General features: G+C 42.8%; 3 protein-coding genes across 3 annotated transcripts; 2 read left to right on the forward strand and 1 right to left on the reverse strand.

Moving 5' to 3' along the window:
• The first annotated feature begins 362 nt into the window (after nt 1-362).
• On the forward strand, nt 363-12,191 carry LOC126373682 (very long-chain specific acyl-CoA dehydrogenase, mitochondrial). Its single transcript, XM_050019918.1, has 9 exons — nt 363-733; nt 7,535-7,739; nt 7,866-8,015; nt 8,875-9,062; nt 9,339-9,480; nt 9,844-10,002; nt 10,101-10,247; nt 11,192-11,477; nt 11,566-12,191. The coding sequence occupies exons 1-9, from the start codon at nt 678-680 to the stop codon at nt 12,102-12,104; spliced, it is 1,872 nt and encodes a 623-aa protein (XP_049875875.1). The 5' UTR covers nt 363-677; the 3' UTR covers nt 12,105-12,191.
• A 1,828-nt stretch (nt 12,192-14,019) lies between these two features.
• LOC126375232 (uncharacterized) lies at nt 14,020-15,773 on the reverse strand. Its single transcript, XM_050022136.1, has 3 exons — nt 15,419-15,773; nt 14,602-14,777; nt 14,020-14,508 (listed from the first exon to the last, which is right to left on the reverse strand). Exons 1-3 carry the CDS (start codon nt 15,486-15,488, stop codon nt 14,020-14,022), a joined length of 735 nt encoding a protein of 244 aa, XP_049878093.1. The 5' UTR covers nt 15,489-15,773.
• A 1,925-nt stretch (nt 15,774-17,698) lies between these two features.
• On the forward strand, nt 17,699-22,467 carry LOC126373902 (leucine carboxyl methyltransferase 1). Its single transcript, XM_050020262.1, has 3 exons — nt 17,699-18,209; nt 19,523-19,706; nt 19,768-22,467. Exons 1-3 carry the CDS (start codon nt 17,994-17,996, stop codon nt 20,325-20,327), a joined length of 960 nt encoding a protein of 319 aa, XP_049876219.1. The 5' UTR covers nt 17,699-17,993; the 3' UTR covers nt 20,328-22,467.
• The last annotated feature ends 322 nt before the right edge of the window (nt 22,468-22,789 follow it).

Genomic DNA, 22,789 nt, shown 5'->3' on the forward strand with positions numbered 1-22,789 from the left:
AACTTCAAAGCAGGGTTACCAACGTTACCAATGATAATTTGTCTAAATCAAAAAACCCTTACTTGACTTTACAAGCTACGTTCCCAAAAAAAAAATAGATGGCGCTGTAGAGTGTTTAACGTTCTAATTTCAAAAATAATAGACTTCATCTTTTACCTAAACTCGCAAAGTGCCTAGCACACTGCCACGAACCGTCCTAATACAAGTCGGCCAACAGGCTTGGTTAATTGGAGGTAGGGGGGACAAAAAAAAAACATGCAGTTGGGTTTGAACCATCTTCTCTTAGTTGGCCTAAAGGTCCATGTAACCAGGCCAAAAAATTTTAAAAAAATCTTCTCTTAGTAGTCTGTCATCATGTCATATCACTGTCATAAGTCATTTCATTTGGCTATTGGCGAGTTTATCGTACACACATAAATTCTAAATAAAAAGTACACTACAAAAAGTTCCACTTCATCAGTTCACTCCCATCATCCGTGTCTTTTAGTTGTGTTATAATAAACTTAGTGACAAAAATCTAAATCGGATAAGCCTATAATTATTACTTTATTATTAGATTTTGTGACCCAATATCATTCTGTGTTTGAAGCAGGTTTTTCGCGGCCTAGGTAGTAGATTGCGCTGAATAGCAAGGCGGTGGTGGGTAAAGAAAGCGAGTGGAGGTGATCGCTACAGTGATGCGCAGCGCTAGGCTCTGGAGCAGCGGCATGGGGCGCTGCGCGGCACCCTGCAGGTAAACATAGCGCGGACTTTGACCGCGACCTCGTACCCGTGCCCAACGCTCTTATTGTGCCAAGGGCACATCTTGTCTACTTCCACATTGACTGAATACTATTATGTTATCAAACTGTAACATTTATAATTGATTATTAGGTACTTAGGTATGTTTAATTTTATTATAGAACCATACCTACATAAGGAATAAGATAATTGTAGAGATGTAAAGCGTCCCTATTCCCGGATGTCATTCAGACATCTGTCACTGTCAGTGTCAAATTATTATTATGTACGCTATGGTTAAATCCGATATTGAAACAGTTTAATTATGGAAATAAAAGGCTAATGAAAGTATATGAAACAGTTTATTAATTACTGAAGAACCCTACAAATATTGGCGACGAGGATGAGCAGAGAAGATTGTGATTCGATTGCATAATTTTCTCGATTTTATGTGATACCACGAAAAAGCCACGATGGCGACAGAATATGCAATCGGGGCAGCAGGACCTCAATTCAATCCGTACGAAAACGCGAACACTGTCGCAGAGAGATGGAGAACGTGGAAAAGGAACTTCCAATACTATTTGGACGGCCAAATCGGCTTAAGCGACAAACAAAAAATCGCGAGGTTACTGCATCAGGCGGGACCAGACGTTCAAGAGATTTATGAAAGTATAGCAGAAAATGAAGCCGTAGGAACAACGGAGCTTGAAAAGTGCTTTTACAGACTCGACTTATATTTTGAGCCAGAAGTAAACAGAGCATATGAGAGACAAAAATTTAGGAACCTAACTCGGAACAAGAATGAGTCAATGGAACAATACTTAATAAAACTGCGTAGACAAAGCAAATTTTGTGGTTTTACTAACACCGACGAAGCTATATGCGACCAGGTTATTGAAAAATGTGCAGATGCTAAATTGAAAAGAAAATTCCTAAAGAAAGGGAAAGATATTACACCAGCGATAATTTTGGAAATAACTAGGATATACGAGTTGGAGAAAACAAATGAAGAAGAAGAAATCAGTATAGAAGTGCCAGAAAATAATGTTAACAAAATACAATCAAAATCAACATGCTTTAGGTGCGGCCGACAGGGTCATTTTGCATCCAGTAAAGTGTGTCCAGCATTGGATATGAAGTGTGACAAGTGTGGCATTAGAGGTCACTTCTCAAAGTGTTGTAAAACGAAGAAAGGTAAACCAAAAGACAGTGTGAACAAAAAGAAAAAGAAGAAGTATGTGAAATATGTTATTGAAAGTGCATCAGAGTCGGAGGACAGTTCGGACGAGGACACATCAGATGAAAACTGTGAGGAAAGTGTGAACTCTGTGTTTAGTATTGAAAGCGAGAACTGTAAGTACACAATCTTAATCGGAGAGAAGCTATCTTACAAATTCATTGTTGACTCAGGTGCATCTGTCAATGTTATTGATAAGAACACTTTTAAAAAATTGATCTGTCAAGGTTTGAATGTTAAACTAAATACTTGTGTTAATCAAAAATATTATGCATACGGTGGTAAAGAACTTTCCCAACTAGGTACTTTTAAGACAACACTATACTCACCTGACTCAAGGAAACAAGTACAGACCGAAATACTGGTTTACAAAGGACATGGACCATCACTCTTAAGTAGACAGACTTCGACTCAGTTAGGTTTGCTTTGGGTTGGACCCATTCACCAAATAGAGCCCTTGTTCCAAATGACTGACGTTGTAAATAAGTATCCAGACATATTTAAGGGAGTTGGGAGGCTTCTAAACTTCAAGCTTCAAATTCCCATAGACCCTAATGTAAAACTTATTGCACAACCCATACGAAGACAACCATTTAACATGAGACCTATTGAAGAAAGACTGATAAAAGAATTACTTGACTATGACATTATTGAACCTGTAACCGGACCAACTCCATGTGTGTCTCCTAGCCACATTGTAGCCAAGAAAGCTAAAGACCAGTACCGACTTGTAGTAGACATGCGCAGGGCTAATGAAGCAGTGTTACGTGAACGGGTACCTTTGCCCACATTTGAAGAACTTATAGCTGATTTAAACGGCTGTAAGTATTTTTCTTGTTTGGATATTAAGTGGGGCTACCACCAAATAGAGCTGGAGGAAGAATCAAGGAACATTACAGTCTTCAGTTCGAGCCTTGGTCTATTCAGGTACAAAAGATTATTCTTTGGCATACGCTGTGCGAGTGAGATGTTTCAGAGGGTCATTGCCCACTTACTGCAAGGAATTGATGGAGTTGCAAACAGCCAAGACGATATCCGAGTTGGTGGAAGAACTATAGAAGAACACAACCATAGACTTATACAGGTGCTGAATAAACTACATAGTAGTGGCATAACATTGAATGAAAATAAATGTGTGTTCGGTGTGACAGAAATGAATTTCTTGGGATACCATCTATCGGCAGAAGGCATCAAGCCAACAACGACTAGCCAACAAGTTGTAAAGGAATTTCGTCACCCTGAGAACAAGGAGGAAGTTAGAAGCTTTCTGGGACTCGTCAATTTTTCAGCAAGGTTTATTCCCAATTTCAGTACCATTTCAGAACCTCTACGGAACCTAACCAAGAAGGACTGTGATTTTGTCTGGACTGACATTCATGAAAAAGCCTTTCAAAAACTTAAAGATTGTATCTCCAGAGCACCAGCCCTAGGCTATTATGACAAAAATTGTGAAACGACTTTAGTTACAGATGCAAGTCCAGTTGGGATTGCTGGAGTTCTAATACAACATCAGGATATTGAAGGAGAAAAGCAACCTGTTGTCATCAAGTACATTAGCAAAGCTCTGTCACCAACAGAACAGCGCTACTCACAAACTGAAAAGGAGGCATTAGCTATTGTTTGGGCCTGTGAAAGTCTGTATATGTACCTAATAGGAAGACATTTCAATATTTTATCGGACCATAAACCACTGGAAATAATTTATTCACCTACTTCCAAACCTAGTGCCAGGATACAACGATGGGTCTTAAGACTTCAGCCATTTACATTTAAAGTTATATATAAACCCGGAAAGACAAACATAGCTGACCCAGTTTCTCGACTGCTTAACACTAGCAACAGTCCTCAGGTAACCACTGATGATATTGAAGATGTTGCATTACTATCATTTATTGAAGTTAAAGCAGTAACCACATTGGAAATTCTGGAAGCTACACAAGAAGATGAAGAACTGATTAAGTTAAAGGAGGCTTTAAACAAAGATGTTTGGACAAAAGATTTGAAAAGATATGAAGTCATAAAAACAGAATTATGTATCGTTGACGACATCATACTAAGAGGAACAAGAATAATCATTCCAAAGAAATTAGTGCCCAAAATTTTAGAGACTGCACATGAAGGTCACTTATCTAAAAATTCAATGAAGGCAAAATTAAGAGAGAAAGTCTGGTGGCTGAAGATGGATAGCGATGTGGAATACTGGATTGACACTTGTGAAGGCTGCAGGCTTGTGAGACAGAGTACACCCCCAGAACCACTTACACCAACAGAATTACCAAACAGAGTATGGCAGTTAGTTGCTATTGACTATTTGGGACCACTGCCATCAGGGCACTATCTACTTTTCGTTGTTGACTACTATAGCAGATACTTTGAAGTAGAAATAACAACCAATCAGACTGCTGAAACAACAATTAAAGTTCTGGAAAAGATTATGGCCCGTGAAGGCATCATGGAGGAAATTGTATGTGACAATGGACCAGCTTTTAGAGATCAAACATTCAACGAATTTCTCCAAGCTAACAATGTCAAGCTAAGACACACAACACCGTTGTGGCCACAAGCCAATGGAGAAGTTGAAAGACAAAATAGGAATGTCCTCAGAAGATTGAAAATTGCACAAGGCTTAAAGAAAGACTGGAAAAGAGAGCTGTTAACTTATCTATTTGCATACAGAACAACACCACATTCTACAACAGGATTACCACCAGGAAATATATTCAGAGGAAGAAAATTAAGAACTAAATTACCTGAAATGCATCTAGAAGAACAAAACTTGAATGATGAAGAAATGAGAGACAGGGATAAATACATGAAAATGCAACTTAAAAAATACACAGATGAGAAGAGACATGCAAGACCATCAAACATAGAAGTTGGAGACAAAGTATTAGTTAAACAAAAGAAAGAAAACAAGTTATCAACAACATTTTCTCCGGAGCCACATACGGTAGTTTGGAAAAGTGGCAATTCAGTAGCGGCCCAGTCTCCTAATGGAAACATAGTGAGAAGGAACTCATCATTTTTCCAGCCCATTCATACAAGAGATTTGGAAAGATTTGAATGTTCAGAACAGATAGAAGAAAAAGAGAAGGAAATACCAGATATAGACATAAATAAATCAACAAATCAGGAGGAAAGAGAAATCCCAAAGGTGTCTAGGAGATGCCACGAAAATGAGTTGTCTAAGAAAACTGACTTGACAAGGGACAAAGACAGACGAATGACTAAAATTCCTACCAAGTACAAAGACTTTGTATTGGGTCTTATTTTAGAATGTGTTTATAATAATAAATAACTTTCTAGTAGCCGTAAGCCACGATGCATTGTATAATCTAGTATATCAATGATGCCAAGGTTACATTAAGTCTTAGATTATAGTACAAGTTTTGTATTCTTTAGATAAGTTTTGAGAGACAATCGTTTACTGTGCAAGTGCTGCACATTTAACAGAGAATGTTGCTTGATTTAGTTATCTTAAGTTGATTTAGTTTTCTTAAGTTAGGAAACTTTTATGTTAATTTAAAAACATGTTAGTATGTTAACTTTGGTCCCTATTGCCTGCTTTATGTTCATTTTGAATACGTTCACAAGAACAAAACTTTTGTTATTAAGTTAAGCTCTTACTTTATCAAGAAAGAAAGGGATTGTAGAGATGTAAAGCGTCCCTATTCCCGGATGTCATTCAGACATCTGTCACTGTCAGTGTCAAATTATTATTATGTACGCTATGGTTAAATCCGATATTGAAACAGTTTAATTATGGAAATAAAAGGCTAATGAAAGTATATGAAACAGTTTATTAATTACTGAAGAACCCTACAATAATATATGAATGTTTCACCTATAACCTTGTAAGACCAAGGGCCAATTTTGGCTGTGTAGTAACTTAAACCGAATGTACTTTCAGAGGAACTCTTATTTCATACTTTATAATGCCAAAGGTTTCGAGGAAAGATTTTTACGTTATAGATTTTCTATTGTGCTCACCTTTATAAGGGCCTTATATAATAGTTCAGAGATTATATTATTTGATGAAAAAAAATAAAATTGAATTTTCTTTTAAAAGAACATTTGGCATATGTTGCATTTTATATTTTAGAGTAGAGATCAAACATTATAAGTATGAATGTTTAATACAACACTAATATAGACTGAAGGTATTTATAAGAGATTTTGAATAAACTCAACGGTTTTAATTTTATTTCAAGATTTGTTCTTTTGAAAGTACTACCAGTTTATAAATTATAATAATTATTATGTTGTTTTTTTTTTAAAACATAAAATAGCATCATGCCTACATCACAGAAAGGGTAGGTGGATGTGTATAGTACCCACTCCTCACTAGCTATGTTGTATCCTAAGTAAATAAAAAAAAAAATATTATAATTACATAATTAAATAAAAATCAAAAAGAGTTTTAACAGACAGGTAACATCAAATAATGGTTAAACATAAATTAAAAGTAAATCTTACATAATAAACACCATAATTATTTTATGTTCTTTGCAATGAAGCATTAATTTTCAAATCTTTTTCAAAGCAACATAAATTGTTTTTTTTTTATACACACTTGTTGAGCAGTATTTTTCCAATTAGTTTTCCAATTATAACACTTTAACAAGAAAATATAGAAAAATAACCCTCACCAGGTGCTTATTTGTACAATCTTGGCAAAAAAAATCAAACTTTTAAAAGAGATATGTTTTGTTTAGGGGAAAAAAGTACATAATTTTGAATAGTGTAAGCCATAGACTATTTTATTTCTTTCATGAAGCACTAATTTTAAAACATAAAATTATCAATAAAGTTTGAGTTTCTGTGTATGAACATCTTGTGTTACTTTCTACTTGCTTGAACATCTGGTGTCACTTTCTACTTGCTTCCATAAAAGTCTTGGCTTTAAGGACTACTAAGTTTTAGTTCCTTTATAAGTACATCCGGGTTTATGAAGATAATAGTGATTTCATACGGCTTCCTGACCTAGCATGACGTAATCTCAAAAAGTATTGATATTTAAATAAAACAATAGCTAACAAGCCATTATATTTATTATGGGATATTATGTAGCTTCAGTGAGTAGGTAAATAATTCGACTTTATATTAATTACATCCTGGCACCACTGCCTACCTCCTTGGTAACATTCGAGTACAAGTCATACATGTCAAATTGTAATTTTAAGTAATTCCACAATGACACTGACTAAGTTACCTATGACGAAAAAACGATATAAATAATGCAGAGGATGCCGACGAGGAACACGTTATTATTACTTAACTATGATCGTTATTTGTAAGGTCGTATGCTGATTGACGGAATACCGTGGAAATACCACGTTAAACCACGATCAAACCATAGTCAACATCGTTGCCGACGAAGTTTAGAAAAATAAGGTTGATTTTTGTTTTAATCCTAAAACATGATTGACGAATGTTGGATAGATGTAATATTAGCCAGTTTGGATAGTTTTTTATTTAAGATTTCCGATAGTTTCGGTTATGGAGCTCCACAACACCCGTGATGTAAATCATCACAGGCCGGCGTGTGGTATAGTAGTAAGTGCTCTGTGGCAGGGCGCTGAGCGGCAGCGGGCCGCGGGCGGCGGAGGCGCGGCCGGCGCCGGCTCGCGCGGCCCGCAGCAGCACGTCCTTCACACTCAACCTGTTCCGCGGCGCGATGGAGCCAGCGCAGGTCTTCCCCTTCCCCGAGCCGCTGTCGCCCGACCAGAAGCAGATGCTGGCCGAGCTCGTGCCGCCCTTTGAGAAGTTCTTCCAGGAGGTATGATTGACATATGCTACATTTTCAGTAAACCTGTCGGAATTCCAGATTGTCTAATAGTATCCGTAAACATTTATGACGCTCTCTGTTACGAATTAAGTGACACCGGTAAAATGTGCGTTGCAGGTGAACGACCCGGCGCGCAATGACCAGGAGGCGTCCATCGAGGAGGGCACGCTGTCGGCGCTGTGGGAGCTGGGCGCCTTCGGCATCCAGGTGCCCGTGGAGCTGGGCGGGCTCGGCCTCACCAACACGCAGTACGCGCGCCTCGTCGAGGTAACCTACCGAGCTTTTACATGTGTCTATATGGTCATTTCACAGTTATACGTGGAACGGCTCTCGTGACAGGAAAAAACCGCATGATAGCATTATTCGATATTATGGCAAGTTTCATACTTCTGGTTAGGATTTATATTCAGCTATAAAAAAAAATCTAAACTTTGATTGGGCCCTTAATGCAGTAATAAAGTCAATTATCTCCTTTCGAACAAAGTTCAATAGTCTGATAGTCCAAGTAACAGATAAAACAAATTATGATAATAATTTATGATTTGTCATCAATAAACGTGGTTAAATATTCATTAATACCTGTTCCTACGTAGATTGAAATTCGAAAATAAAAATAATAAGTTTTCGATCATCTTAGATTGGCTCTATTTCTAGATTAGCATCTTACAATGAGGATAAAAACCCATACCAATTTCTCCAACCAGGTGTCGCTACTGTTGTGTTTTTAAATTTTGACACTTCCCCATACTATTTGAGTAAACAAATATATTGTTTTGGTTATATTTCTACACTAATAACCCTTTGCACAGCATTTAACTGTAAAATCATAGTGTTATATATTTATTCCCTTAAGACGGGAAAGAAAACATAGAAAAACTTATTTTCAATCAATTCTGCCTTTTTTCAATTGATAGCTGCTTTTCTTATTGTAGTTCATCCTTCAAACGGGATACACTCCACGTTGCTCCACATTTTATAGCAATTTATCACGAATTATAGCTGGACAGACAGTCAGTGGAGAACTGTCAAAGTTTAGGAACATTCAACAGTAGTGCCACCTCCATTTGAGCTTTTAGTTGTTAGCCCCATTTATAATTGCCTGCGACGTGATGAGAAACTGGTGCAGGTGGTGGGCGCGCACGACCTGGGCGTGGGCATCACGCTGGGCGCGCACCAGTCCATCGGCTTCAAGGGCATCCTGCTGTTCGGCTCGCCGGAGCAGAAGGCGCGCTACCTGCCGCGCGTCACGGGCGGAGAGTTCGCCGCCTTCTGCCTCACCGAGCCCTCCTCGGGCTCCGACGCCGGCTCCATCAAGTCAGTGCCTGGTGCCGCCGCACACATATTTTATTCTTTGTTAATAAGTGTGGTTTCCCAGTTAATTATACCGACTCGTTTTTGTAGTTTATTTCTGAGTCATGTTGATGAAGTTTTAAATTCTGTAAGACAATTAGGACGTAAAATACTTAGTGAAGTCGTTTAATCGTCGTCGGGAGAACACTCTTGAATGATCGCGCGTTCACATTAGAGCACGTTTAATCGCGCATAACAAAAGTATAAGCCGCAACGATATGACCCGCGGTGGTGTGGCAGGTCGCGGGCCGTGCCGGCCGCCGACGGCTCGCACTACGTGCTCAACGGCTCCAAGATCTGGATCAGCAACGGCGGCATCGCCGAGATCATGACCGTGTTCGCGCAGACGCCGGTGCAGAAGGACGGCAAGACCGTCGATAAGGTACCTGCAGCTGCTTCAGGTTTAACATTACTTACTCAATATTTTAATCTAATTGTACATCAACATACTATTTGATATTTACATTAACGTATTTGACATTTAGTGAGTCTGTTAAGCAATCTGTGCTTACAGTTCAATTTTCCAAAAATGTTAATGTGGAACCAAAGTATAATATCCTATTAATACAGATAATATCATCACCATTCAAAATCTTTTAGTTATTTTCGTATTTATTATTACTTTTAATTAGAACTGTCGATGGACCGTGAATCTATGTAAAGTCAATTATAATTTCTCTAACAAAAAAACATAAGTCATAAGTCTTGGAGGTCGGCGATTGAAAGCTTGGTGCCGGTGTGGCAGGTGACGGCGTTCATAGTGGAGCGGTCGTTCGGGGGCGTGTCGTCGGGCCCGCCCGAGAACAAGATGGGCATCAAGTGCTCCAACACCACCGAGGTGTACTACGAGGACGTGCGCGTGCCAGCCGAGAACGTGCTGGGCGGCGTCGGCAACGGGTTTAAGGTCAATACATATTCTTCTTCTTTGCGAGTCAATACATATATATTCAATAAATAGAAATAGTCTGTCGCTAACATTTTCTGATATCAATGTGTACATAGGTGGCCATGAACATCCTGAACAACGGGCGCTTCGGCATGGCGGCGGCGCTGGCGGGCACCCAGCGGGCGGCGCTGCGCCAGGCGGCCGAGCACGCGGCCACGCGCACGCAGTTCCAGCGCAAGATCAAGGACTTCGGCACCATACAGGTACTAGCCCGCGGCTGCACCTGCATACAGCACGCAGTTCCAGCGCAAGATCAAGGACTTCGGCACCATACAGGTACTAGCCCGCGGCTGCACCTGCATACAGCACGCAGTTCCAGCGCAAGATCAAGGACTTCGGCACCATACAGGTACTAGCCCGCGGCTGCACCTGCATACAGCACGCAGTTCCAGCGCAAGATCAAGGACTTCGGCACCATACAGGTACTAGCCCGCGGCTGCACCTGCATACAGCACGCAGTTCCAGCGCAAGATCAAGGACTTCGGCACCATACAGGTACTAGCCCGCGGCTGCACCTGCATACAGCACGCAGTTCCAGCGCAAGATCAAGGACTTCGGCACCATACAGGTACTAGCCCGCGGCTGCACCTGCATACAGCACGCAGTTCCAGCGCAAGATCAAGGACTTCGGCACCATACAGGTACTAGCCCGCGGCTGCACCTGCATACAGCACGCAGTTCCAGCGCAAGATCAAGGACTTCGGCACCATACAGGTACTAGCCCGCGGCTGCACCTGCATACAGCACGCAGTTCCAGCGCAAGATCAAGGACTTCGGCACCATACAGGTACTAGCCCGCGGCTGCACCTGCATACAGCACGCAGTTCCAGCGCAAGATCAAGGACTTCGGCACCATACAGGTACTAGCCCGCGGCTGCACCTGCATACAGCACGCAGTTCCAGCGCAAGATCAAGGACTTCGGCACCATACAGGTACTAGCCCGCGGCTGCACCTGCATACAGCACGCAGTTCCAGCGCAAGATCAAGGACTTCGGCACCATACAGGTACTAGCCCGCGGCTGCACCTGCATACAGCACGCGACCACGCGCATGCAGTTCCAGCGTACATGACCTGTATACTTCCTGTAATGCAGTATGGCGTGATGTTTATTATTTAAGATGTACATGTATGTGTATGTTCCGCAGGAGAAGCTGGCGCGCATGGCGATGCTGCAGTACACGACGGAGTCGCTGGCGTACATGGTGTCGGGCAACATGGACACAGGGGCGCAGGACTACCACCTGGAGGCGGCTATATCCAAGGTGTTCGCGTCCGACGCGGCCTGGGCCTCCGTCGACGAGGCCATCCAGATCCTCGGCGGCATGGGCTTCATGAAGGCCACCGGCCTCGAGCGCGTGCTGCGCGACCTGCGCATCTTCCGCATCTTCGAGGGCACCAACGACATCCTCAGGCTCTTCGTCGCGCTCACCGGTCAGTCGTTCGTCGCATTTAATTCGTGTTGTCTATTTTATGCAATTTGTATTCGCAATAACGTAGCGTCGCTTCTGTCCGGCCGCAGGCATCCAGTACGCGGGGGCGCACCTGCAGGAGCTGCAGCGCGCGTTCAAGAACCCGGCGGCCAACCTGGGGCTGATCTTCAGCGAGGGCGCCAAGCGGGCCGCGGGCGCCGTGGGGCTGGCGGGCGGGCCCGACATGGCGCCGCACGTGGCGCCGCCGCTGGCGCCCGTGGCCAACGAGCTGGGCAAGCTGGTGGGCGAGTACGGGCGCTGCATCGAGCAGGTGCTGCGGCGCTACGGGCGCGGCGTGGTGGACGAGCAGTTCGTGCTCAACCGGCTGGCGGCCGCCGCCATCGACGTGTACACGGCGGCCGTGGTGCTGTCGCGGGCGTCGCGGGCGGCGCGGCTGGCGCTGCCCAGCGCGGCGCACGAGGCGCGGCTGGCCGAGGCCTGGGCCGAGGAGGCCGTGGGCCGCGTGCCGCAGCTGCTGGCCGCGGCGCGCGAGCCGCGCCCGCTGGCGCAGTACGCGCGCCTGGCGGCGCTGGGCGCCGACGTGGCGCAGCACGGCGGCCAGCTCACGCCCAACCCGCTGGGCTTGTGACGGGCCGCCGCCAGTACCTTATTTATTCCCTTTAGCCGATTATGATCAATGTACATGTTAAATAATAATAAATATTTTTATGAAGTTTACACGTGTTTAACGTACGGACTCCTTTTACAATCGATAGGGTAGATGACTGGGTCGTACACAAAATTATAAATGCTAATCTACAAACAGAAGGTGTGCGTCAAGCTAGCGGCCTCAAAAAAAAATGGGCACGAAAAAATAATTTGACCATACCAAAAATTAGTACTCTTATTGAAAAAAATAGTACCTGTTGTAAAAAAATTAGTACCATCACGGTTCTGGATTTATAGCCATGTTTTATTGCACTTGCTAGCTTGACGGTGAGCGAAATTTGGCGAGAGTTAACGACAAGGTCTTTCGCTTTGATTCAAACGCCAAAAATTTGTACCGAAATAGTACTCACCCCCTGCAAAATACCGAAATTAGTACTTCAACGGTTCCAAAGTTATAAAGGCAGTTCTTTGATCCCGTTCTTTGATCTTCGATCCCGTTCTCGCGCAGTTTTAGATAAGTCCTTATTTTCTTAAATATTTAATTAAACTTACAGTTACCTTTTGTGACGTCATAGATCTTATCAAATGGAGCATTTTAGTATATTATAGCTCATTTTTGCAAAAAGTGAGATACGCCAGTTGACACCTTAAACGACGTTTTATGTACGTTGTTTTAAGTTTACGCGGTTATTATCATAATTAAAGCACATAATAACGGGTTCTTACCGCGTTTAAATGGGGATATGAGACTCCTTTAAACGCGGTAAGAACCCGTTATTATGTGTTTTATGTACGACTATCCCAACAATAACATTTTCATGTAAAATGATGCCAAGACGAGATCATATCTTCATAACTGTTTTTTGGACAGAATATTGGCGTGCGACGCCCGCATGACACTGGTCACCGGCGATGTGCCAGCCGGAGGCATGTCACTTTATCGTATTTCCGGCCTTTACAGTACCTAACATATGGATTTTCGATATGAAAATGTTCGCTATTTTTCTTGTAAGGAGGCAGGTACCTAGTATAAAAGCACTATCACTCGGGAGAAAATACGATTTAGAAGTCGGGCGTATTAAAACCCAAGGCTCCAAACTACACTCCCGCCAGTGACCGGGCACTTCTTTCACTCGGCATACAATTGATTTCTTAATTTTATTATTTATTTATCACAAACAAGCCGGACGCCCCGCCGAGAATACAATATATAAACTAAGTATACAAAAACAAACAATAAAAAAGGAAATTAACAACATCGGGTTTATTAAGCATATCTAAACCTTCACCTTCGAGTCCAACCGTCGGCGACACGACGGGATGGATCGTAGGGTCGGGATTTATTGAAAGCAAATATACTTACATGTCATAGATTACAACACAACGTCGGACGCGGCCCGTCACAGCAGGTCGTAGTCGGGCCCCAACGCGCGGCAGAAGGCGTCCAGCAGCTGGTCGGCGCGCTGGCGTCGCCGCGACGTAACGTCGGACGCGGCCCGTCACAGCAGGTCGTAGTCGGGCCCCAGCGCGCGGCAGAAGGCGTCCAGCAGCTGGTCGGCGCGCTTGCGTCGCCGCGACGTAACGTCGGACGCGGCCCGTCACAGCAGGTCGTAGTCGGGCCCCAGCGCGCGGCAGAAGGCGTCCAGCAGCTGGTCGGCGCGCTGGCGTCGCCGCGACGTAACGTCGGACGCGGCCCGTCACAGCAGGTCGTAGTCGGGCCCCAGCGCGCGGCAGAAGGCGTCCAGCAGCTGGTCGGCGCGCTGGCGTCGCCGCGACGTAACGTCGGACGCGGCCCGTCACAGCAGGTCGTAGTCGGGCCCCAGCGCGCGGCAGAAGGCGTCCAGCAGCTGGTCGGCGCGCTGGCGTCGCCGCGACGTAACGTCGGACGCGGCCCGTCACAGCAGGTCGTAGTCGGGCCCCAGCGCGCGGCAGAAGGCGTCCAGCAGCTGGTCGGCGCGCTGGCGCCGCTCGGCGCGCGAGCCCCGCGGCGCCAGCGCGCGCGCCGCCGCCGCCGCCTGCAGCGCGCCCAGCGCCGCCGCGAACGCCTCCGCGCGCACGGCGCACTCCGCCGCGTCCGCCTCGTCCACCACGCCCGCCGCCTCCGCCGCGCGCCGCAGCCCCGGCCACACGTGCGCGTGCAGCGCCTCGCGCGCGCGCGCCAGCCCGTGCAGCTCGGGGAAGGGCCCCGCGGGCGGCGCCGCGGCCGCGGCCGCCTGCAGCGCCACCAGCTCGTAGCCGCGCCGCCGCGCCGCGGCCCGCAGCGTGGCCGGCAGCGCCTCTTCGGCGCACGCGCACAGCGCCAGCCGCACGCCGCCGTCCCCGCCGTCGCCGCCGCCGTCGCCGCCCGCGGGAAGACAGCGCGCCTCCAGCGCCTCGCCCGTGCACTACAAAATGACGATAACGGTGGTGTTTTGAAATAGATCCTTGGATAGGCGCGAACTCAGACGCCGAGAGATGTGGCGGAGGCGCGGGCTCACCTCGTGCTCGGCGAGGTACACGACGTGCGCCTCGGCGGCGCCTCCGGCGGCGGCGACCGTGCCGGCGGCGTCGGCGTCGGCCAGCGGGCGCAGGCGCACGCGGGCCGTGTAATACTTGTTGCTCAGTTGCCACACGAGATCATCATCCACATCCGATACGTCTATTTCAGTTAATTCTGCAAGAATGATATTTAGTAGAATCTCTTTGAGAATTTACTTTTACCATGATTTAAATTACATCTACTCGACCTATACAGAGTATAGGCATTCACTTATATGTACACTAACATGAATGACAACATTGATAGATTTTTAAACAATAGTACAGAGAGAACTACAAGTCCGACAACTTTCGAAATTCTTACACGTAATGTGTACAATACCTATAAATAACTGTATGAACAAACCCCAAACACTATATACTAAAATCTCATTGTTACTGTCTGCCACCTTACTGCACAAGTATGAACAAGACAGTCCATGCTTGCTCCCCCTTAGTACTTCTTCTTAGTAAATAAGTAAGACCCAGAAGGGTAAGGTAACTGAATTAGTTCAGAGCAAAAAAAAAATCTAATGAGGGGACACCCATCAATGAGAAAAGGCAGACATAGATTATGAAGATGTGGTAAGGAATATTTAGAAACAGATTGTTGGATGAACGAAGGTTGCGGTCACAGTACAGTGATAATAAGGTAGATTTTTGTGTTAATCCTAAATCATGATTGATAGATTATGTCTCTTTAATATCTCTCTTAGTTATTCCATCACTACTGACAAATATTTTCATTGCACCATCTGTATAAGATATGATACTGACCTGATATGATACGGTTTGCAGTGGCCACATCCGCAGCACTCACAAAAATGACTGGCAGGTCCTCTGACATGTTGAAGCTCACCCCAGGCTCATGGTATCACAAGTATCACAGTGAACACAAAACTAATTAACAATCTTACAAGTTCTGTAACACTAGCAGGTAGAGACTTATAATTTTAGAACATTTACCTAAATATGTAGCACACATTCATTAGGACTATGGTTCAAGTAGGAATATTAGGGACGTTTCAATTTAACAAACAAACATTAAAGATTAATGAAAAATACAGACTAAGTAGAGATGCTACGCATCAGACGGAAATGTTCCATAGTAAAAAAATTGCTCTGTGGAAAATGCTCTTATAGAACATGACAGCTCTTTTTTTTTAAATTGAATTATTTGCTTTTTTTTTGTTTTGGTTTTCCCCGAAGGGTAAGGCAAAGGGAACTATGCCCATACAGCCATGTCTTACGTATTTTTTTCTTGATGATTGATGAAATGATGAAAGGTGATGATGATGAAACCTAAGCCCCCACCCTCGGAGTAGACTCCTACTCCGAACCCCAAACGAATTAACCCAAAAGTCCGCATAAACTTTCGAGTCGTGAAGCGGCTTCTTGGCACGAAGCGAAAATAGGCAGATACACTTTGTTCATTGCATACTCCGATATAATAACACTCGCGAATGTCTTCCGTCTAACTTAATGCGATCATTAACCACAAAACACCTCTTCGTATTAATTATTTAGATTATTCAATGAAGAAACCAACTGTCCCGTTCCCGTTTCCCGCCAAAAAGCCTGAAATATTTGCCTTGGAAGTTAGTAGCTTTGGGTGGTAGCAATTTTAGCCTTTTAAAGCCCAAATCGCCTCCCCTTTTCACCATCGTGATAAAATCTAATTATTTTCATTTGGAATGAGACTTTGAAATGAAATAGGTAGTGCTATTTATTAATTATTTTATTTTTTTGGGGGAGGCCTATGCCCAGCAATGGGTGTCGTACGGCTGATGATGATGAATGGATTGTTTTCTGGATCTCGTGTACTCAGAGTAAATTCTTGCACAAATTGATATCAGAGATTTTTTCGTGACAATCACACGCCTTCTTCGTCTAGGACGTCGAGTAAATGGGTGCATCTGAAATAAGAAACACAAAATAAAAAAAAAATAACCTCACAACAGCTCTAAATCGACAGAAACAAATAAACATCCTACTACGCCACACCCATACCTAGTCCATTCTGTCGAGGGCAATTTTTTTTGTTTTCTATCTGTAGATAAATATGAAAAGTAAAACAAAATCAAAATAATTGCCCGTAATTGGATATTTGTGTAAGTATAGTATATCATACATATTAAACATTGATTCGAGATGTGTAAACTTACCATTTTCGACTCTTGTATGTTTCTTTAGAACTTAAACTTTGTTGTAGGAATGGTCTTCATGTAGTCTCCTCTTGCAATAATTGTTCTCATGAGAGATATTTTCTAAAAAGTAATGTTTCAGTGAGTTGCATTCTCAGACTTCTGCCACTGTTCTTTTCACTAGCAACTGTCCCAAACAGACCAACTTATCTGAGCAGAATAACAAACAGAGCATCAATTGTTAATAGTAAAAGCCACTTAATAATAAATAATGTGATTCATTATTTTAAATAACTCTGAGGGTACTTACTGGTTCCATCGGCGTCGTGGTGTAAGCCTTGGGGCATATCAGTAGTGATCTCATCAGCACTAAAATAATGTTGGATAGGCGTTGACGCGGAGGCGAGATCTCACGCGTGGCGATGAGAAAAACCTTTTCTACTTTCGTAAGTTTAGGACACTTCACAACCTTTTAGAGCCAATGCGCCCTCTACCCATTTTTGGAGTTCTATCTCAGATTTCGGAAATCTATAAAAAATTACGTCCTTTCGTCTACTATCACAACTTACAACACTACACTTAAGGTACATGGTGAAAGATAGATAACACAGCTACAAAAATTGAGAGGATAAGTTACGGAATTAAATGTTGTGGAGGAACTTTGAAAATGTCATGTCGAACAAGATGGCGACTGGTCTTTGCACTCTGGCATGGCAGGCGAAATAGGAATGAAGTAAGAAGGAGGGGCGGGGTGGAACTGTCGTCTTCAATATGAGCAACCATAGACATTATGCGAGAATGATATGTATGATGATAACCGTCTATGCGTCAGTCAGACAGAAATTTCAATGTCTTGGACGATTTGACATTCGCACCCTCGCACCGGACTTTTATTTGACGTTTATATCCACCATAGAGTAAGAGGAATAGCAGGGCATACATAGCACAGACAAGACAACAGAACAGATTATTATTAGTTATCTGTTTGCCTACCTACTCCTTCTGCTGTCTGTGCTACGAAAATAAAATTGTGATAATTTTTGTTTCTTGATTAGCTATTGCAGTAAAAATAAATAACTTCATACAACCGCTATGTATGTGGTAAATTGCCTATTGTTTTAAGAATACATTGGTGTCGTCGAGTTTAGCAAGCGTTCCTGCCAAAGGCTCTGTCTTTTGCGGCCCGCTAGTCGCTTTAGCAAGTAGAGATGGACAACATTATGTGGACCGCCGAAGATGAGGCTATCATTGCTACCAATACGGATGCAACCGAGTGCAAGCGTTGCGCCGTAGAGCTTGGCTACTGGAAAGATGATTATATCGGCTTCTTTGCCAAGCGCGCCGAGCGCAAGGCGCCGGAGATTAACCGCGGCTACTACGCGCGAGTAAAGGGCATGGAAATGTTCATCCATCAGTTTTTAGAGGTGAGTTTGACCATACAAGTAATCCTTACAAAGGTAGGTAATGCCTAGTGTCACAATTAATTTGAAAAAATACAGTACCTAGGTAAGGTGTTTTGGAGTAAGTTTTTAGATGGTTTTTAATTAGAAAATATTTTATAAAAGTTTTTAAAATATTTATAATACCTGCATTGCATAATTTTTAAAAGATATTTTGTACCCATTGTGTTACCATTAGAGTAGTATCACAGTTTAAAATTGGCAAGGTAACTGAACTGAGTATGGAGCATTTTCAGCACGCAGGTTAAACATAAGGTACCTATCATTAATATTGATCTGATCTTCTTCATAAGCAAACACATCAACTTAGAATTTCTCCAAAATTCCTTCTTGTTCAGACAAAATATCAGGTAACACTTTCAAAATTTTGTTTCCTATATTACCCCATTTACTTAATTTACACCTCTTTCCCACCAGGGTTGGCAGAGGCGGAAATTCCATCTGTATCGATCCTGGCATATATTTCTATTTCCTTTGTTTCCTCCACATTCATCAAGTATTTCATACTTCATTCGCCAAAACCAGAGCAATTCGATTTGTAATAATTTAGGTGTATAACTAATCAGAATTATAACCGGTTGGCAAAGATCGTACTAGACAAGTATTGTTAAAACTGTTCACATTTGAATTTTTGTTTGTTATGTAATGTATAACCACTATTGAATTTAATTTTCCGAATAATAAATATTATTATTACAATTAAAAAAAATACGGTCAAATTGAGAACCTCCCCCTTTTTTGGCTCAGGTTTTACATAAAAGACGAATATTCCTTTATTTTTTGAGCATAAATTATGATGTTAGATACAAAAAAAGAATTGAAATTAGGGGACAAACTAAATGGAGCAACAGGATTATGTTGCCAGTGATGAAAAACATTGCTTAGTTTTAGAAGAAATCAAAGGTACTTTTTCCCCATATCCGGACTTATGTCAAAGCAACTCTATTAAATAGGTTAATATATAAATTCTCTAGATTGTTCAATTTCATTTATTTTAGAGTATTATGGGAATTTGATTCTTTTTTTGTGAATTTGTGTTGTGTACAAAAAAAATTGACCCATTGGCCCCCAGGAATACTGTAGGATATGACACATGTTGTAATTTTTTTTAAATAGTTTATTTTCCAAATCCAATCCAAATCAACATAGGTTGATTATAATCAATCAATCAATAATACTTACACTACTTACTTACTGTTAATCCATTAATAATATCACAAAATGTTTATTATTAATTTACTAATTCAACTAATTAGTTATATTTAACTGTTGTATAGCGCTGTGGCACTAAGTGTCAAATCATCAACTTGGGCTGCGGCTTCGACACGCTGTACTGGAGGCTCGAGGACGCGACGCGCGCCGGCATCAACTTCATCGAGCTCGACTTCCCCACCGTCACCGCCAAGAAGTGCCACATCATCAAGCGCAACAAACAGCTGCTGGAGAAGATCACCCGAGAAGGTACGTAGAGGCGGCCGCGGGCCCCGCAGCGGCCGCGCACTGACCGGCGCGCCTGTTGCAGACGGCGAGGTGGCGCTGGGCGCCGGCGGCGGCGAGCTGCACGCGGACGGCTACCACCTGGTGGGCTGCGACCTGCGCTCGCTGGGCGACGTGCGGCGGGCGCTGGCCGCGGCCCGGGCGGCGCCCGACGCGCCCACGCTGGCGCTGGCCGAGTGCGTGCTGGTGTACCTGCGGCCCGAGCCGGCGCGGGCGCTGCTGGCGCACCTGGCCGCGGCCTTCCCGCGCCTGGCGCTGCTGGTGTACGAGCAGTGCAGCCTGGACGACACGTTCGGCGAGGTGATGGCGCGCAACCTGGCGGCCCGCGGCTGCGCGCTGGCGGGCGACTGGCAGCGGGCGGCGCCGGCCGAGCAGGCGGCGCGGCTGCGGGCGCTGGGCTTCGACGCGGCCCGCGCCTGGGACATGGGCGCCGTGTGGCGCGCGCTGCCCGACGACGACCGCGCGCGCGTGGAGCGCCTGGAGATGCTGGACGAGCGCGAGCTGCTGCAGCAGCTGCACGCGCACTACGCGCTCACCGTGGCCACCCGCGGCGACCTGTTCGCCGACATGGACCTCAACGCGTAGGCCCCCGCACCACGGGCCCTGACCCGCCCTCCGACCGAACGAATCGACTCGACCGTGTAGCGACTATATTCATTGTTGACGTAAATATGGTTTCGGTACGCTTTTATCTTTAAAATCGGTTTACTAATTTTAAGATTAGATTCGAAAACTGTATATAGTTACGTGTATAAGCGGTTAAAAATGGAAAGTGAGATAAATTGTTATCAAAATAAATACGATCAATATTCAAGGGCTACTTTATCATAAAAACATTTATTTTAATTCTGATCATTTTTACCTACTCATTTCACTTCACAGCCAAGAGGGGCGCCAAATATTCGGTAAAAGTTTCAGTGTCGCATATAAATATAATGAATTATGAAGTATACATTTCCACTTAGGCCACATCTTCCCTTACCTTCAGGTGAGATTGTGGACGCAAACCTATTTTCAATAAAAAAATGTTATATGATATGAATAGATAACTAGTTACTTTGGTTACTTCCTCAGGATTCACAACAGACGTCCCGAGAAGTCGAATAGTTCGGCCGAATTTTCGATTAATTCACTATTCGGCACATCTTTAATAACATCGTAGTTTGCAAGAAATTGTACAAGAATACAGCTTCGAAAAACCGGTTCTAACGTCTTATTACTAATCACTCTCTTTCGTGTGTCTTCTCAGAATACTGAGTCAAATATTTGTCTAAATGCAACTTTTATTTTATTAATTTTTAGGTATGATATGAACGGTCTATTGATAATGTTGCCACAATGCCAATGTCTGTACAGACGATTTTTTTTGTTGACGTGTTTTTATTTTCGTTAAGTATTGGTAGGATTGCATTGCTGTATACAAACAAAGATAACTTTCTACTAATGCCACTATTATATTTTTTATCCTTCTGGTGATACTTATCTGTGATTTTCCGCGAAAAAAAAACATCATTAAATACGTCGTATTATTTTAACTTAAATACTGAAAACTACTACTTCAATACTGACTAGAGTTTCGTGGAGATATAATAGGTAAATGGAGCATATCAGAAAACGAATGCTGTTGATCGTTGCTGTATGATTGATATTTCTGAGATATTAACATGTGACACAGCAGATATTTCCATAAAACGTAGATAGTAGAAACTTTTGACTCTCAATTTTGAAATAGGCTACTAACTGGACACGTTAAGACGTTCAGTACCGAATCGATCGACTTCGAAATCAATTCAACCTGTGTTCATTGAGGCACTTTCAAAACATTGGAATGATCACATGCTCAAGATTGATGGAAATCATTGTCTGATAGTGTTAACAAAGAATGGTTATTCCATTTAACTTGACCAGAAATTAAATTAAAAATAATGAAGCACATTAAATGTTTACTAAGACATTTTGTTTTTGAAAGAAATTTTGTTTTCAATATCAAACTACTATATATTTAGTCCACGTTAAGTTAAGATTATTTTATCACTCATTCCAATGAGGGACTTTCCAGGCCACATATATATATGGCGCTGTCCAAATTTGCCTTCCTTCTAGTTTCATCGATTACAGACATACCTATGCATCTTATATTTCTTCGTTTTTGGGTATACATGATGACCCTTTATTACACCCAGGCACAACACATCTTTCACCCATTCTGATCAAAATAAAGAGAAACAATATAGGTAGCAACATAATTCTATACATATCTGATCAAGATTTCCGAAAGGATATGCTTCTGCCATTACATTATATTTTTGAATAATTGAGTACCCGAGCAAATTACCACGTTAAATCTGGACAGCGCCACCTAGCGCGCCTTTTTTTTTTGGGCAACGTATCCTGGAATGTCCGTCATTATTGAAAGTGCCTCCCTTTGATATAATCAAACAAAAGTGCCTCTTTACCTTACACACAGGTCGAAGACGATCGATTCGGTACCGAAAGCTTGAATACGAGCTCTGTTAAATAATCATTATGAGATTGTGTGAAAAGTACCTATAGTTAAGTAATTAGAAAGCTGTAATGATTTGTTGTACTATCACATTTATTACGATTAATGTAGTGACACTATCTGTATTTATTGTGAACATTGTACTTGAAAATATTTTATGAATGTTTAATTTACGTTTATATTTGTTGTGATTTATTTAGTAAAAAATATTTTGTGAATATACTCACTATGGTTTTATTTTATTTATTTAAGCTTAAGATCAATTGTGAAGATTAACACTGACCGGAACCGGACCTGCAGTAACCCGTTCGCCAGTATATCCAGTTCGCCCTCAAATGAGGGAGCGTGAGGTATTTGATTTGAACCAATGCGCAGTTGTCCAGTAGGTATAGCAATTTTAGTTCTTTCAATAACAAGAGATGCTGAAATCACTTTGGGAAGTTACTTGTTATAGACTTATGCCTAATAAGCAACGTAAAAAAATATAAAAGAACCGTTGTAGACTTATCTAGTAATTAACATTATATTATTATGTAATGACTGA

The sequence above is a fragment of the Pectinophora gossypiella genome, chromosome 2 (genome assembly GCF_024362695.1).
Source record: "Pectinophora gossypiella chromosome 2, ilPecGoss1.1, whole genome shotgun sequence".
Classification (NCBI taxonomy): domain Eukaryota; kingdom Metazoa; phylum Arthropoda; class Insecta; order Lepidoptera; family Gelechiidae; genus Pectinophora; species Pectinophora gossypiella.